General features: G+C 38.8%; 1 protein-coding gene across 2 annotated transcripts in view; it reads right to left on the bottom strand.

Annotated features, from left to right (window-relative positions):
* Nucleotides 1-16,804, bottom strand: part of LOC121328135 (E3 ubiquitin-protein ligase RNF149-like) — a 31,840-nt gene that overhangs the window by 4,809 nt on the left and 10,227 nt on the right. For both annotated transcript variants that reach the window (XM_041272647.1, XM_041272646.1), the window contains exons 2-5: nucleotides 16,163-16,413; nucleotides 9,245-9,313; nucleotides 6,554-6,636; nucleotides 1,479-1,575 (exon numbers count right to left, since the gene is read on the bottom strand). In XM_041272647.1, coding sequence (XP_041128581.1) covers nucleotides 1,479-1,575; nucleotides 6,554-6,636; nucleotides 9,245-9,313; nucleotides 16,163-16,413 — 500 coding nt within the window. The remainder of the gene's footprint in view (nucleotides 1-1,478; nucleotides 1,576-6,553; nucleotides 6,637-9,244; nucleotides 9,314-16,162; nucleotides 16,414-16,804) is intronic.

The following is a 16,804-nucleotide window of genomic DNA, read 5'->3' as shown; positions in this document are numbered from 1 at the left end:
TAAAACCTCTACATGCTCTATGCAATCCTGCCAGGTGTGTTGCTGGAGTCACTAAGCAATGTCATGTAATTTGTGATAAAGAATGTCCAAACTAAGTAAGAATGTCCAAACTAACTAATGCAACAAACATACATACATACATACATCAGTGGTGTGCAATTTTTGTAAAAAATATTTTTGCCCAAGGAACAAAATGCTAGAAAAATCTACTTCTCCTTCTTAAAAATCTACTTGCCCCCTCCCCGTCGCACAAAAAAGTATACTATATATAGTATATAGTTTGTTTTACTCGACTAGAGCTATACCATAAGCACACAGCCCTTAACAGTGTCGCCTCTCCCCGCCCGCCACACATTGCAAGTTTGAGTGACAGGTTTATAAACAAATGTGTTTGGTGGGAAGGTGAGTGAAAGTGAGCCATCTGTATAAAAATCATATTTGTTATAAAAGTAATTTGTTTACTACAAACCCTGTCAGGAACTTAAAACCACAAACACCTTACAATATTTCAACAGATAAATTGCAGGAAGGTACACAAGTGTGTGTGTGTGTGTGTGTGTGTGTGTGTGTGTGTGTGTGTGTGTGTGTGTGTGTGTGTGTGTGTGTGTGTTTTCCACTTCATTTAAAGGGAGTTTTGTTTCAGATTATGCCATTGCACAATTCTTATTTTTAATCAACACGTTGTTTTTGTGGGGCATTTTATTATATGTGAAAACACTGCAGAACCCCTAAAGTGCCTCTCCATAATTAAATTGGGGCCCCATTGGTGCCCCCCTGTGTGCTATACTCTAGAATCGCCACTGTCTGAGCTGTAGGTCCTATATTTTATTTTACACAAGTTTCTTAGGCTGAGGGAGAGCAATGCTGTCTCCTATATTGTGCTCTCTTCAAACTGATCGAAGCGGAGTATAATGCTGCCCGCGGTGCGTTACTTGTTTAGTTTACATGGGTCAGCAAAGGCTGGGAGGCACTGATGTACAGTAATTTCATATGATATTGCACCACTGGGACAGGGCAGAGGTCATCACAGCCTGAAACATTTCCAAAGGGGGGCCCAGCAAAGAAAGTTTGAGAACCCCTGTTTTAAACAACCCAACAAGTAGACTCAGAAATAATTTTATAAATTACACAACACGATTTACTAATCCGCTAATACCTAAGCGACTATCGTGTTTTTTTGTTTTTGCAACTTTACTAAATTGTTGCATTCAAATATCAGGTTAATGCATTAAGAAAGCAGTATCACTTACTTGCTAATTTACAAAAAACATAAAAAAAAAAATACCTTAAGTTTAAAAGATTAGTCTGTGCACTGACATTTCAAATTTAATATAACGCATGGTAAAGTATAACGCCAAAACTTGTTATCCTGGGCGTCAGGCGATAACAGTTGCACACCCGTGTATGTAAATACATCTCAAAAATCTGCTGATTCTGACACGCTCAATTCTCCCCACTGGGGGTAATAAAAGACTCACCAGATATCCAAGGGCTTTTATAACATCAAGTTTACACATCGGGCATGTTCTGTGATCTAGTAGCCAGGGGTCAATGCAAGTCCTGTGGAAAACATGTCTGTAATAAAAAAATTTTTAAAAAAAGTAAAAATCAGTGTTTAGTAACATGCCCTGGGCTTATTTTCCATTAACATGCAGCACATTTCACAGCCTGTTATGAGAGATTCGGTCTACAACATTTCCCTATTAACCACCACAAGACATTCCTCTGTCTAAGCACTACTGAGACTAACCCTGGATTTCATTAATTGGAATAAACACAATCAAATACCACAGAGAAAGAATGATTTCCCAGGACACATAGACCTTGACTTCAGCAAACAACTCACAAAGCTACATAATGTATATAGATATTTCCAGAAATTTCACAAGGCAATCAAATAAATGTCAGTATCAGTAACTCCTTTGAAGTGACTTCTTGTGGTTTCAATAACCAAATAAAAATAAAATAAGGTTTAGCTGGCAATAGCTACCTATTTTACAAAAATGCATTTCAAGACATCTGACGTAAAAAGTATAAAAAAACCCTGTAAACATCTTATTTTACTTAACCTAGCAAAAGTGATATGCCACTTGAGAGAATCTGTTCTCTTTAAAATACAAAAAATGGCAATTACTGTTTTTCTGCACTTTTTTTTTTTTTTTAGCAATCTTCACCAATAGAAAACGTTTTGAGGCAAAACGTCACAGTAATCTTCTGGAATGTTAAATGTACTCTTTGAATATAAAAAGTTTAACAAGGTCTCCAACAAGAAACGTCTTGGTATTTATTACAAACTCAAATGACCCCCACTCATATTGGGTTGATGTAGTCACTTCATTTGGTGCAGATTTGGGCAGGATGCTCTGCTCTTTGTAATGCTTACTTCAAAGGAACTTCTTGGGTTCTAGAAGGTTGGTACCACACAATACTAAATACATCTGCTTCTGTGCAGTGGTCAGAATTTAAAACCACACTGTTCTCCTATTGTTATATGCTATATGTTATATAACATATGTTTCACATAACAGGGTGGTTTTTAAAGGAAACAGTACACAGAGGCCTTGAAGCTTAGCAGATGTGCTGCCTATTATTTAAAACTGTGGCCATTTTGAGTGAATCGCAAACTACACACCTTAGGCCATTATTAAACCTGTCTAGTCAAAGGTAGAGTACTTCAAATAAAGCATAGGCCCCCAACTGAGGAGAGATCAACCACATGGCTCCTAATGACAGATAATGGTTTAAATATGAAAAAAAGTAGACAGCATCTTATTTGTGTCAACCTGATATAACAAGCAGCTTGAAACGTAAATGCCTCAAAGTCACCACATATCAAAGCCAATTGAAGGCATTTCAGTTTCATTACTTTGTAAGTCAAACAGCATTAGCATCTTTAACAATACTATCTGCACTAATAACGTTCTTATATATATTTTGGTTTTAGGCTGGGAAAGGTCAACAATGGAAGAGCATTCTTTCCTAGATGAATCTACACTTCTGCAATATTTGTTTCCCAGATCCATAAATGATCCATAAATTTCAGGACGTGGTAAAGATCTCGCCTGGCATACAAATTAATGTTGGGGGCTGTCAGCAGTCTAAAAACAAACAAAGGGAGAATCCAGAAATACGTGTTTTCTATTTCCCATTTTTGTAGCCAATTACATATTCAGGTATATGCATTAATTTTAAATATATACAGTTCCTGATCTTACACCTACTTTGGGGGACTATTGCTGATCTGCAACAAAACAACATTTATTAGCACTTCAACACTTAATCACAAATAAAAAATACTTTTAATTCTCTTGCTAGCCTATGTTATCATGGGTGATTCTTTCTGCCAAACTGGCATGTAAATGCATCAAAAGACTGATACAGAACTGGAAAGTTCCTTGGCTCTCCTTAATTGCACTGTCATAGACACTTTACAGCTGACTGGAAATCCAGGACATTGACAGAATGCAGGTTTTTGCCCCTCCGTTTCTGAAAAATCATTCATTTGAGAGTGTACCCAGTCCCAAGACAATACCAATTGGCTGCAAATCCCCGCAGCTGAAGCATATAGTATCGTTCCAAAAACAGGTCAACATGATTTTTAATATGAATGTGGAACTGAATGTTGCACTTAAATTTAAGGAGAACACGACAGAATATGTCATTTTTGCCTTCACTGATATGATGAGCTGTTTTCATTGTAACAAACTGTCCTGAGAAGGGCAATAACGGGGGTAATGGGAAGAAGGGTGAACAGAGTGAGCAAAGGCAAGGGGAGAGAAAAGAGACTGGGCAGCCTGAGGCATGTGGAGCCGGGAGTAGTTCCGTGGTTTTTGAAACTCCAGCTAATGAAAACAGTAAGGTCCCGAATACAACTCAGCCTAGCGAGAGTCTGAATAAGGACAGCATTGCTGAGGTGGGTGTGAGGGAGTCAGCAGTACTTGAAAAACAGGGCAGCAGGCTTGCTGAAAGTAATACCGGGAAGCTTTCCACTCTGGTTGCATCTGTTAATGGTGAAGGAGTAAACATCAGTGTGGTGCAGGAAATTAGCAGGCAGACTGAGAAAGGAGGAGGTTCTGTTGAGGAAGAAATGGAGACTCAGGCCGAGAAAGAAAAACAGATCGAAAGTCTGGGAGCAGAGCGTATAGAGGAGAAGAAAGCAGGCAGGCTTTTTAGTTTAAAGCTCCATGGAAGAAGAGGCAGAGACAAAAAGCAAATTGCACGGATGATGGTGTAACTGAATCTGACAGCTCTCAGCCTGAACAAAGCGTGGAGAAAATACTATGGCGTGTCAGAATTGCCAGCAAAGCTCTGGAGGAGAGCTCAGAGTTTGACATTAAGGAGACGAGTCTGATTGCCTGTTCACAGACATCAGATGTAGGAGAGGGGTTAATGTTGAGGATCATTTCCCAAATATTAAAATGTTTTTGTTGTCAGTGCGTTTTTCGCTGCAGAAAGCTTCGGGTTCCGATCTCGCTGAGCAGGAGCGCTGGTGTTTTTAATCGCAAAGGTTAATAAGCAGTTTAAGGTTGTTCGGAATTGGTCCAGGTTTTATATCCCATATGCAGTTCCTGTAGTGTTACAGTTCTTGTTTGCTGAAGATCAACAGGGGGCTGAGTGCACATTTCCCAGTCCACAGGGGTATCAGGCAAGGCTGTCCTCTCTCGGGAATGCTCTATTCCCTGTCCAGCAAACCTTTTATTTGCAGGCTCTGGGAGTCTGGCTCAGCCCATAAAGGTGTCTGCCTATGCAGATGACGTTTATGTTTTTGTAACCAGCCAAGCGATTGATAACCTCTGTGAGTCAAAAGCATTTTCGTCTGCTAAAATGAATTGGCTGAAGAGTGGGGCTTTTGTATTTGGGAAATGGACAAAGCATGAGCTTCCTGGTGGATTGCTTTGGAGCCAGGAAGAGTTTAAATATCCAGGGTGCGTTTCGGGGGGTGGGAGAGCAACCAAGAGGAATTGGGAGGGGTTGGTAGAGGCAGTAAGAGGGCATTTGCAGAGGTGGCGTTGGGTCTTGCCACAGCTGTCTATAGGGGCAAAGTTTTACCAATAAATAATTTGGCAGACTCTATGCTCTGGCAAAAGACTTTTACAAATGTAATGATAAAGGCAGGGTCATAAAGTTATGCTATGTTTTAAATACAGAGAATTTTAATTGGAGGAGTATTTATTTATTTATTTATTTATTATGACTTAAGTTTTAAATCTTGTCTTGTAAATATTTAAACAACACATAATGTGACTTATTGTTCTTTGTCAAAGTTTTTATATCAAAAAAAGTCAATAAACTATTTTTGAAAAAGAAAGTCTATCTATCTATCTATCTATCTATCTATCTATCTATCTATCTATCTATCTATCTATCTATCTATCCATCTATCTATCTATATTAAAGGTTGGCACGGGTACCTGAAAACTCGGGTACCCACCAACCCAGGTCTATTTTTACTCCCTGAGTATCGATTATTAATTTGACAATTTAAATACAATGTAGAAAATATGACAATGCAGTTCTTAAAACAAGCTTTGTATGAAACTTTTTCTTTACTGACAGGATATCAAGGTTTTACAAAAAACAATAAACACAAAGCAAGCGGCAAGTACACCTCAAATAATAATAACTGGGGTGGCTATTCTTCTCAGGAACTAAATCGGAAAGAAATAACTTAACATCCTGTTGGTTTATGTCAGTGATCCATTAATAATAATAACAATAATAATAATAATAACAATAATAATAATAATAATAATAATAATAATGTGGTTTCCAAAACGGAATGCTTTGTCTACATTGCACAGATATAGTTTCTTACCAAAAAGATCAAATACGTAGCCTTTATTTAAAAATAAATAAATAAACAAATAAATAAAGTATTGTGAGATGTGTGCCCCAGAAAACAGACTTAAAACCATAAACATTTATTAATTTAATAAAGTAGATTAACTAAGAAAAAGCATACACATTCTAAAATGCATAAGGTGCAAAGTACAAAACAAAATCTGTATGAGAAAAACATTATTCAGTTAAGAAACGTTGACCTATTTTGTTTTGGGTTAGATAAAAAAATATTTGTGGAGCACATAAAGTAAGTGTGCTAGTGCTTCCCCTTTGAAAGAAATATTTCCTTGGCAGCGTTTGCAAATTCTGTTTTCTCCTGATTTGGTAAAGAAATTCCACACACGCTTCTTTGCTGGATGCCATCAACACAACAGCGGAATATGGCCAATAGATGTTGCAAAGAATCACACAGCATACAGTGCATTTAACATTAATAACTATTCAAACTGAGATGTACTGAAATTTATTATTATTATTATTATTATTATTATTATTATTTTTCTGTTTAGTACTTAAAAAGGTTACACAGGTGTACAGATCTGAAAAAGACCCAGGTATTTTTCCCGGCAGGTACCCGGTTTCATATTTTCTACCCGTGCCGTCCTCTACACACACACACACACACACACACACACACACACACACACACACACACACACACACACACACACACACACACACACTCTTTAAATTTTAGTTTCTAAGTACATACTTGCAAGGAAGAATTCTGACAACATCTTTGGGTTTGTAGTTTTCAATGCAGACTGCACAATTCTCTGCATCCAGGTTTATTTCCTAACAGAATAAAAGAAAACCAAGGTTATAATAGATTAGGACAAATTCACAATAAGTGTTTGGTTTACTACAGTAAGTGTATTGACTTACATATATTAAATTATTTCATTTTAATTTTTATAACTTTCCTATATTTAAAATGTAAAACCCATACCGCTGTGCCACTTTAATGTATTGTTTATACACACACACATAAAAAATGCACCTTTGTAGAAAAAAACAAAAACAAAAAACATGTTCAAATTGGGCTCTGCCATTGGCCTAGCACATGGTAATTATTTGATTCCAGACAGAACACTGTCTAGAATTTTAGAGGCCAAATTCTGTCCTTTACACCAGTGACACACAGTGCTGGAGAGCCACCAGCAGTAACAGTGCTGGCCAGGCAGCGGCCATGACTCAGCATGGCCAGGCAATCAGCTGGCTGATTGCAGGGGCAGGGCTCAGCCTTATTTAAGCAGCGGCTCTTCCCCTGCTCCAGGCTCCCTGTCCTGGAATAACACCAAAAGGAGACGTGCTGTTGTGTGCTGTTTGTTTTATTATTTTGGAAACTTCTTATCCTGTGTTGCAGACCTTTAAATCGGGATAACTTCTGGTTGTTCTTGCCTCCGTGTACTGACGAACGGACGAGATTGTAGCACGGTAACTACACTCCAGGATTATTTGTGTTTGCTTCTGTTTACCTCGGAAGGGACCCCCGCTGTGTGATACGGGACGACCGGGTTTTGGGGGGTCCGCGAGTATATGATTTAATGTGTGCAGGATTGTTTTGTTTACCATGTTTATTTTTCAAGCCCCCTTTACCATCGCTGGTGTTGTGGGGTGGTTTCTTTTGTTTTATTTGCAACCCTGCGATTATTATTTATGAAATTTCTCTGCTGCCGCTGGGACTCTGTTCACTCATAAAACCCTGCCCAGTTACCCTTGTGGGTATCTGGGTTTAAAGGCTGTACCTGCAAACCTCTGTTGCCTGTGTGATGTTACTACCGGTCTCCATCTGTGCCCCACCCACTAACCTCTCACACCGGTATGTATATGTAATCCACAACAACATTGTGGAAGCCCTAATGATGCATTACATATGTCACAAGCACAATAGCTTGATTATGTGAATCTTATAAGCATGTCTAAATTTCTAAGAGGGAATAATAGAGCTGTACTGTTTTTGGCACAGTCCACTGCCTTTGTATACCAATCTCTTAAGAAGATTATTACTGAAATCCATGTGACTGCAGTGAACACATGGACCTGTTTTTTGTAGTTTTAATAATATTGAGTCTGAGTTCAGAACAATGTCATTTCTGAAAGCCACTTTCAGTTAAGCCTGAAAGCACGAAAAATACTGTTAAGGAAGTGCCAGGAGAAAGACTAAATGCACGTCCACCGTCCACATCTTAACAAAGGCTTTCCTCATCTGCACAAGGCTGAAGCTGGAATAAATTAAACCACATATCCAACACAAACGTGTTTTAACACAATGCTAAATACAAAGAAAACTGGTGTGCAGCTTCAGATCACTCATTTTGCAGTTTATTTCTTTTTTTATCAATTGATTCAAACTTCCTTTATTAACCACATAATGCATGTAGAAAGGAAGTAAAACTATCAATCGTTGTTTATAGATTCCTGTACATGCTGTGGGTTTTTGTCCTAAAAATGTATAAATGCTAAAAGCAAAGTAATAAATTCAACTTTGACAAGAAGTCTTTCTTGGTGTCTTCAATGTGGAAGACACTGAGAAAGACTTCTTCAAAATGTTTGTCATTGAATTTATTATATAGCTTTAGTATTTTTAATGTTGGCTCCACTGAGTGTTTGGAGTTATGGATAAAAACTAAACATTGTGTTTTCCTAACAAAATGTCCACAACAGTACCATAAAAGCCATCATGCACAACTCTTTATGCACTGTTCTGGTCGATATAGCTTACTCACTACCTATAGTCAATGTTTGGGTTACTTTGCCAATTGACTGCCCTTTGGTTAACCTGCAATTGTCATTTTCTATCCAACTACTTTAGGTCTTAAGTGTACAGTTGATCACATGACAGATAACTTGGTTCACCCATAAATCATACTATTGCCCAAACATGTTCCTACTTTATTTCTCACCAGTTGCTAATAAAGTTGCCACACCATGTAGAACATGAACATTTTTGTTATTAATGCAACTTGTTGTCTTAGGTGCAATTTTTATTTATTTATTCTTGTAATTTTTCTACACACATACATACTATATAAAAGGATAAACGTGCAAGACAAAAGGTTCTCCAGCCACAGAAGACCTCTTTCACACAGGTCCAAGGGAGGTTTACCAATACTACCAGTATACAGGTATTCTTTCACTGTCACTGAACAAGGTATAGGATTATGGTTCTCAGTCTAATAAAGGTCACATTTCTAATCTGAAGTGGGGCTGGAGAAGGTAGTCACTTAGGGCCTAGCACAAACCCAACTATTTACCATGCTAAGGATCCTGCACTATTGCAATTCCCCCACCCATTCCTAATGGGAACAGGGTGCCTGCAAACACAGCAACAGAAGTACATACACACACACACATACACACACACACACACACACACACACAGGGCTGTGGGATTCCTTACCTTGTCTCCTCGTTTCACAGTGTGCAGCTGCAGCTGACTTATGGCTTTTTTGGTCTCCTTTCTATTGTTCTAAAACAAAGTATTAAAAAAATCAATTGTCAGTGTTTTTGATTTATTGAAATGTGATTAGTCGACATTCAAGAAATCCCTAGATTTCATTTTATTTCAATATGTTTTATATTAAACAAAAATGGAATCACAAGTGCATGAACATACATTCAAGATGTACTGAAACCAGTATTTAACATTCCATCAGAATCCTTTAATCACACACTGTTTTAGAGACACGTTTGCTTACAATATTGAATAGCTGGAAAGCTGCCTAAGCTTGCTCCCCACTCTGTCTTCACATAAAGTTCACTCAGGACGTTTTCTTTTAATTAATAAAACTCAATATTTATTTCTTCTTCTTGTAGTCGATTTGGTTACGAATCAATTTTCAAGAACTTTCTCAGAAAAAATTGAGGTATACACCAGAAATACCTGAACTGATTATTATGAAAGCACCAAATCTTCATACAGAGGTAATTATGTGGAATTACTTTCTCTGATTTCTGACTACGACAGCATGTTAAGCAACCACTTGTCAATAGCCACAGTATTCTCTGGTACCTGTAACAAGATTCCGAACGGCTTAATTTTGTCTGTGCCTCAGGCTGTGTTAGATACAGAAGGACAAGAAGGAATCCAAGTATGTAGCTATGTAAACAACCGAAGTTCTGTGCAAACGTGTTACATTTACTAAAATAAAAATAACTAGAACTGTCAGGCAGTTTTACGGCTTCCAAGGTCAGTACCAGTTGGAAAGTTTGGCAAGCTGGTGCACTGCAGCACAAGTGTCAGCAACAGTTTTATGGAGCAGTTTCAATTCAAAATGCTGCATTAGTTCATTATCTCATGATGCTTTATAACTTTAAACACCATAGTAACAATGACCCTGTCTACACACTGTAAGGAGTTATAAGCTCATTTTACATTTAAAAACCTTAAAGAGAGGTCAAAGGTTACGATCAAGGTAATTTTTGAATACAGCATATGGGTTCCTAAATGTGTTGTATAGTAACCATAAATCTATCTGCACTGTAAGGAGTTATAAACTAGTTTTACATTTGACCTTAGACAGGTCAAAAATCACAGGCAAGGTGGTTTTTGGATAGAGCACATATGGGTTCCTATATGTGTTCCATAGTAACCATTAACCTATCTGCACTTTGTAAGGAGCTATAAGCTAGTTTTACATTTGAACGAAGATTCTGAAAGGTTTTTAAAGAAATGCGTCTGGTGGCCATATTGGTTTACACACAAACACGATTTTTTTTAAAAAAGTCAATTGTATTGACACAGGGATGATGCTTGCCAACTCTGGAGTTTATCAAATAAACAATTTTTCAAATGAAGCGATTTGAAATTTAAGAAGAAAATGTAGGTCTGGCAGCCATCTTGTTTTAAAACAGAACACCATTTTGCCATATTTGAATTCCATTGTTCCCAGGATGACGCCTACCCAGTTAGGAGTTAGCTGGTTAAACGATTTGCAAACAGAAGCAGTTTGATGTTTGGGTGCATTTTGTCAAATTTGGTGGCAGCCATTTTGATTTGCAAACTTGAAGCGGATTTGGTTACTGATGACATATGCAAAGTTTCAGATCAATCAGTTCACCGGTTCACAAGAAGAAGATTTTGAAAGTTTTTTCCAAAAAATGCATCAGTCCACCATCTCGGTTTACACAGGAGCACAATTTGTTTTGCAACTGAACTGTAATCTACCCGGGATGATACCTGTCAAGTATCATGTTGATTGGTTACACTGTGTGCGACAGGAGCAGTTTAAAGTTTTGGGAGGAAAAACGACAATAATTAAAAAAAAAAAAAAATCTTTTCAATAACAAGCAGCTTCCCAAGCCAGCTTGGAAGCCTAACAATAAAAATGCTTAAAAAAACTATTTTATTGTTTACTATACAGGACAGCTGCTATAATATTGTTACCTTTATGGGGGTTTTTTTTGTAACCAATAGAAGATCCGCTTTTTCCCCACAGCTAGTCAATCAAAAGTGATAGGGTGGGAAGTAAACACTTTTTAAAATGTTTGTGTAGGTACTAGGATTCTGCAATTCAGTTTTCAGAAACTTGCGTGGCTCTAGAAATATACCAGGAGTGTTTTTCTAGCAACAGTATAACAGCAAAACAACGGGCAAAGTATAACGGCAAAACTTTTTGTCCCTCACACAAATCTTGTTGTCCTGTGCATTGGTCGATATGAATTGCACATACATTACTTGAAAGCTCTTTTTTTTTTTTTTTTTTAACTTGTGACTTGAGCTATCTCGTAAACCGTTTAAGGTCTATGTTTGTAAAACAGGTGTGAGATTCAGCGACAGCGAGTGGAAGCGACAGCGAGTGGGAGAAGTACAGGCGTGGAAAAGTACAGAGCAGTTAAGAAGCAGAAAGGACAAATTGCATCTTTAATTGCTTTAATCAGAAAACAGAGGACACTGGGGAAACACAGCAGCAGCTCAAAGTCAAACAGCCGCGTGTTTTTCTGATAACAAACAAGCTGAAACTCGGAGCAGCTGATTCAAATTCAGCGCCGTTCTGAGACACGGGCGAAGGGAGAAGCCAACAGCACAGCAGAACAACGCAGTTAAACGAGGCAGTCTTCCCAGCGACAGCGAGTGGAAGCGACAGCGAGTGGGAGAAGTACAGGCGTGGAAAAGTACAGAGCAGTTTAGAAGCAGTTTGAAAGCAGGTTGATGGCTGCAGAAGAAACCAAACTTCAAAAAAAAATGGTCTTCAAGCCAGTAATCTGTGGGAAATCCGAGAAAACCGAGCAGAGCTAAACCAAGTGTGCGTAAAGTGCCGCGCGATCCAGGACTTGCATAAACTAGTAAGTATGCTAGAAATGGAGCTGGAAGAAGTGAGACAGCAACAGGATCTTGAGGAACTGGCACACCCACAATTCATGGAAGTCTGCATCACCCCTAACAGACTGAAAGCAACCAGGGAGATAGAAGGTCAGAACAGCTGGGTTCAGGTAGGCAGAAGCAGGGAAAAAAAGAAACTTCGTCAAACACAACCACCAGAAATCAAAACAACCAACAGATTTGAGTCACTTCAGAATTTTGATGAGCAGAACCAACAACAAGAGAATGAAAGGAACAACATCCAGGACCCTATTGACAGTGGTGACCAGACAGCAAAAAGAAGGGAGGTCATGATTGTTGGGGACTCCATATTGAGAAACACAGCAAGTTCAATTCGCAGTTTGGACCCCCTTACTACAACAGTGTGCTGCCTTCCGGGAGCCTCGGTCAAGCACATCACTGAGAACGTGGATAGGCTCCTAGAACAAACAGGAGACGACCCGGTAGTAGTCGTCCACATCGGTACAAACAGCATTGGAAGAGAGAGACCAAAATCCCTGCAAAACAAATTCAGAGAGCTAGGAAGGAAATTAAAAGAGAAAACCAAAACTGTGGTATTTTCTGGTATACTACCGGCACCTTGCAAAGGACCATATGGACAGCTGGAAATAATTAATCAAAACGCATGGCTGAAGACGTGGTGCACACGGGAAGGCTTCACCTATCTTGATCATTGGACCACATTCTACAACGAGGACTATCTGTATAGACGGGATGGACTGCATTTAAATAACAAGGGAACCAGTCTACTTGGAGAAAAGATCCTCGAGCAGGTTCGGAAGCATTTAAACTAGAAAGGAAGGGGGGAGAAATCAACAAAAAAACAGAAGGGAGACCGCATCAAAACAAGAACAACAACTCAGGTAAGACAACCATTAAATGTATTTATCTAAATGCTAGAAGTATCAGAAACAAAATTCTAGAACTTGAAGCTACTGCACTAACAGGTAACTATGATGTGATAGGTGTTACAGAAACGTGGTTGTCTGAGAGTGATGAGGACGAATATAATATTTGTGGGTATACACTGTATAGGAAAGACAGGCAGGACAGAAGAGGAGGAGGGGTAGCGCTATACATAAGAAACAGTCTTGAAGCCCAGGTGTTAAACCTGGACAAAGAAAATAAAACCGAATCAATATGGGTCAGAATAACGGACAAAAATTCAAAGGGCATAATAATAGGAGCATGCTATAGACCGCCAGATTCAGACAGTGAGCACAATAATCTGTTATACAATGACATTAGAAATGTGTGTAGCAAAGGAGAAGCCATACTAATGGGGGATTTCAACTTCCCCCAAATAAAATGGGAAAACCCGGTGGGTAGCGCGAAGGATGAAATAGAAATGGTGGAAATGACAAATGACTGCTTCCTAACACAATTTGTCAAGGCACCGACTAGAGGGGAGGCATGCCTTGATTTAGTCTTTTCAAATAACGAAGACAGAATAACTAAAACAGAGGTCAGAGAACCACTGGCAAACTCAGACCACAACATGGTCTCATTTGAAGTGTTTTTTAAAACTCCAAAAGTAATGACTAAAGCTAAGGTTTACAATTTTAGAAAAGCAAACTATAAAGGTACGAAACAGAGACTAACAGAAGTAGATTGGAGTAAAATAGAGAAAACACACAGAAGGAGGAGGATGGTTGTTCTTCAAAAATGTAGTACTAGAGGTGCAAAACAATTATATCCCTAAAGTAGACAAATCTAAATGTAAAACTAAATTGCCAAAATGGTTTAATAGATCAATTAAAAAAAATATTCAGCGAAAAAAGGCACTTTACAGAGCATTAAAAAAGGACCAAAAAGAAAGTACGCAGAACTGCAAACGCAAGTCAAAAAGGAAGTTAGAAAGGCCAAGAGAGAAATAGAAATGAACATTGCTAAGGGAGCTAAAACCAATTCCAAAATGTTTTTCCAATATTACAACAGCAAGCGAACATTCAAAGAGGAGATTAAATGTTTAAGAGATACAAATGGCAAAATCGTAGATGAAGAAAAAAAAATAGCAAATATATTAAATGATTACTTTTCACAAGTTTTTACAAAGGAAGATACTGACAACATGCCCCACATGTCATCCAGTTCCTATCCAGTTTTAAATAACTTTAGCATAACTGAGGCAGAAGTGTTAAAGGGACTAGGAGCTCTTAAAATAAACAAATCCCCTGGGCCGGATGAGATCCTCCCAGTAGTACTCAAAAAATGAAAGAAGTAATTTACAAACCGCTAACAAAGATCATGCAGCAGTCTCTTGACACAGAGGTGGTACCGACAGACTGGAAAATTGCAAACGTAATACCGATCCACAAAAAGGGAAACAAAACTGAACCAGGTAACTACAGACCAGTAAGCCTGACTTCTATTATATGCAAACTTATGGAAACTATAATAAGATCCAAAATGGAAAATTACCTATATGGTAACAGGGTCCTGGGAGACAGTCAACATGGTTTTAGGAAAGGGAGATCGTGTCTAACTAACTTGCTTGATTTTTTTGAGGATGCAACATCGATAATGGATAATTGCAAAGCATATGACATGGTTTATTTAGATTTCCAGAAAGCTTTTGACAAAGTCCCGCACAAAAGATTAATTCTCAAACTGAACGCAGTTGGGATTCAAGGAAACGCATGTACATGGATTAGGGAGTGGTTAACATGTAGAAAACAGAAAGTACTGATTAGAGGAAAAACCTCAGAATGGAGTGTGGTAACCAGCGGTGTACCACAAGGATCAGTATTAGGTCCTCTGCTATTCCTAATCTACATTAATGATATAGATTCTGGTATAGTAAGCAAACTTGTTAAATTTGCTGACGACACAACAGTAGGAGGAGTGGCAAACACTGTTGCAGCAGCAAAGGTCATTCAAAATGATCTAGACAAGATTCAGAACTGGGCAGACACATGGCAAATGACATTTAATAGAGAAAAGTGTAAGGTACTGCACGCAGGAAATAAAAATGTACATTATAAATATCATATGGGAGATACTGAAATTGGAGAAGGAATCTATGAAAAAGACCTAGGAGTTTGTGTTGACTCAGAAATGTCTTCATCTAGACAATGTGGGGAAGCTATAAAAAAGGCTAACAAGATGCTCGGATACATTGTGAAAAGTGTTGAATTTAAATCAAGGGAAGTAATGTTAAAACTGTACAATGCACTAGTAAGACCTCATCTTGAATACTGTGTGCAGTTCTGGTCACCTCGCTATAAAAAAGATATTGCTGCTCTAGAAAGAGTGCAAAGAAGAGCGACCAGAATTATTCCGGGCTTAAAAGGCATGTCATATGCAGACAGGCTAAAAGAATTGAATCTGTTCAGTCTTGAACAAAGAAGACTACGTGGCGACCTAATTCAAGCATTCAGAATTCTAAAAGGTAGTGACAGTGTCGACCCAAGGGACTTTTTCAGCCTGAAAAAAGAAACAAGGACCAGGGGTTACAAATGGAATTTAGACAAAGGGGCATTCAGAACAGAAAATAGGAGGCACTTTTTTACACAGAGAATTGTGAGGGTCTGGAATCAACTCCCCAGTAATGTTGTTGAAGCTGACACCCTGGGATCCTTCAAGAAGCTGCTTGATGAGATTTTGGGATCAATAAGCTACTAACAACCAAACGAGCAAGATGGGCCGAATGGCCTCCTCTCGTTTGTAAACTTTCTTATGTTCTTATGTTCTTATAAAAAGGAGAAAACGTACAACTTTGATCTCCTTTACCGCTCTATTCGGTTTCAATGTAGGTGTGTTTGGACTGTGGCAGGTTGTGCCTTACCACTTGCATTCTCCCTTGCTTCTCTATTGCTTACGGGCAAATTACATACAAATTAAACAGTAGTTAGACTGAAATTCAAACTTAGGTGCACCATTAGATGCACAAAATATCCCACATTTATCACAGTAAACTATGTGCACTAATTACATGCCTAGAGGGTTTGGACATGTCAGTATATGAAAACCCACCCAAGCCTGGACACTATTTACCTGGTTTCCAAACTGTGTTCCAGCATACAGATATCTCTGTATGTAGTAGAAGATAAGCCAAGCCAAGGAGATGATCATCATTGCAATGAAGGCGATGGTCACGAACACAACAGACTGACCACTCAAAAACTCCTGCACGTGGCGGGTGCCCACAGCTATGGACATTTTGACTGGGATTCCTCTGCGGATCAGCTCTAAAATCTCGATCCCCTTCGGGTAGCCAACCATAACGACTACTGTGTTTCCAGTCCCTGACAACAAAAAAGAAAGGAAATGGTTAATAACAAACCAGACATGTACACAAAGAACACACAGTGCATCTCTGATACAGGACTTAAATATAACTTATAAAAGTGATCTTAAAACTTTTCTACAAAGGGGCTCCTGAGTGGCACACACAGTAAAGATACTCTACATGGAGTGCAGGATGTGCCCTATAGCCTGGGGATCGCAGGTTCGAGTCCAGACTATGTCACAGCTGACCGTGACCAGGAGTTCCAGGGGGTGGCGCACAATTGGCTGAGCGCTGCCTGGGTGTGGAAGGCCTAGGTCGGCAGGGGAACCCGCGGCTCGTCACGCATCAGCGACCAGTGTGGCCCATAGGGCGTCTGTGGTTCTGCAGTGGAGCCTCCAGATCTGTGT

The sequence above is a fragment of the Polyodon spathula genome, chromosome 15 (genome assembly GCF_017654505.1).
Source record: "Polyodon spathula isolate WHYD16114869_AA chromosome 15, ASM1765450v1, whole genome shotgun sequence".
Classification (NCBI taxonomy): Eukaryota; Metazoa; Chordata; class Actinopteri; order Acipenseriformes; family Polyodontidae; genus Polyodon; species Polyodon spathula.
Note: the sequence above shows the minus strand (reverse complement) of the source record. Positions and strands in the feature narration are given on the sequence as shown.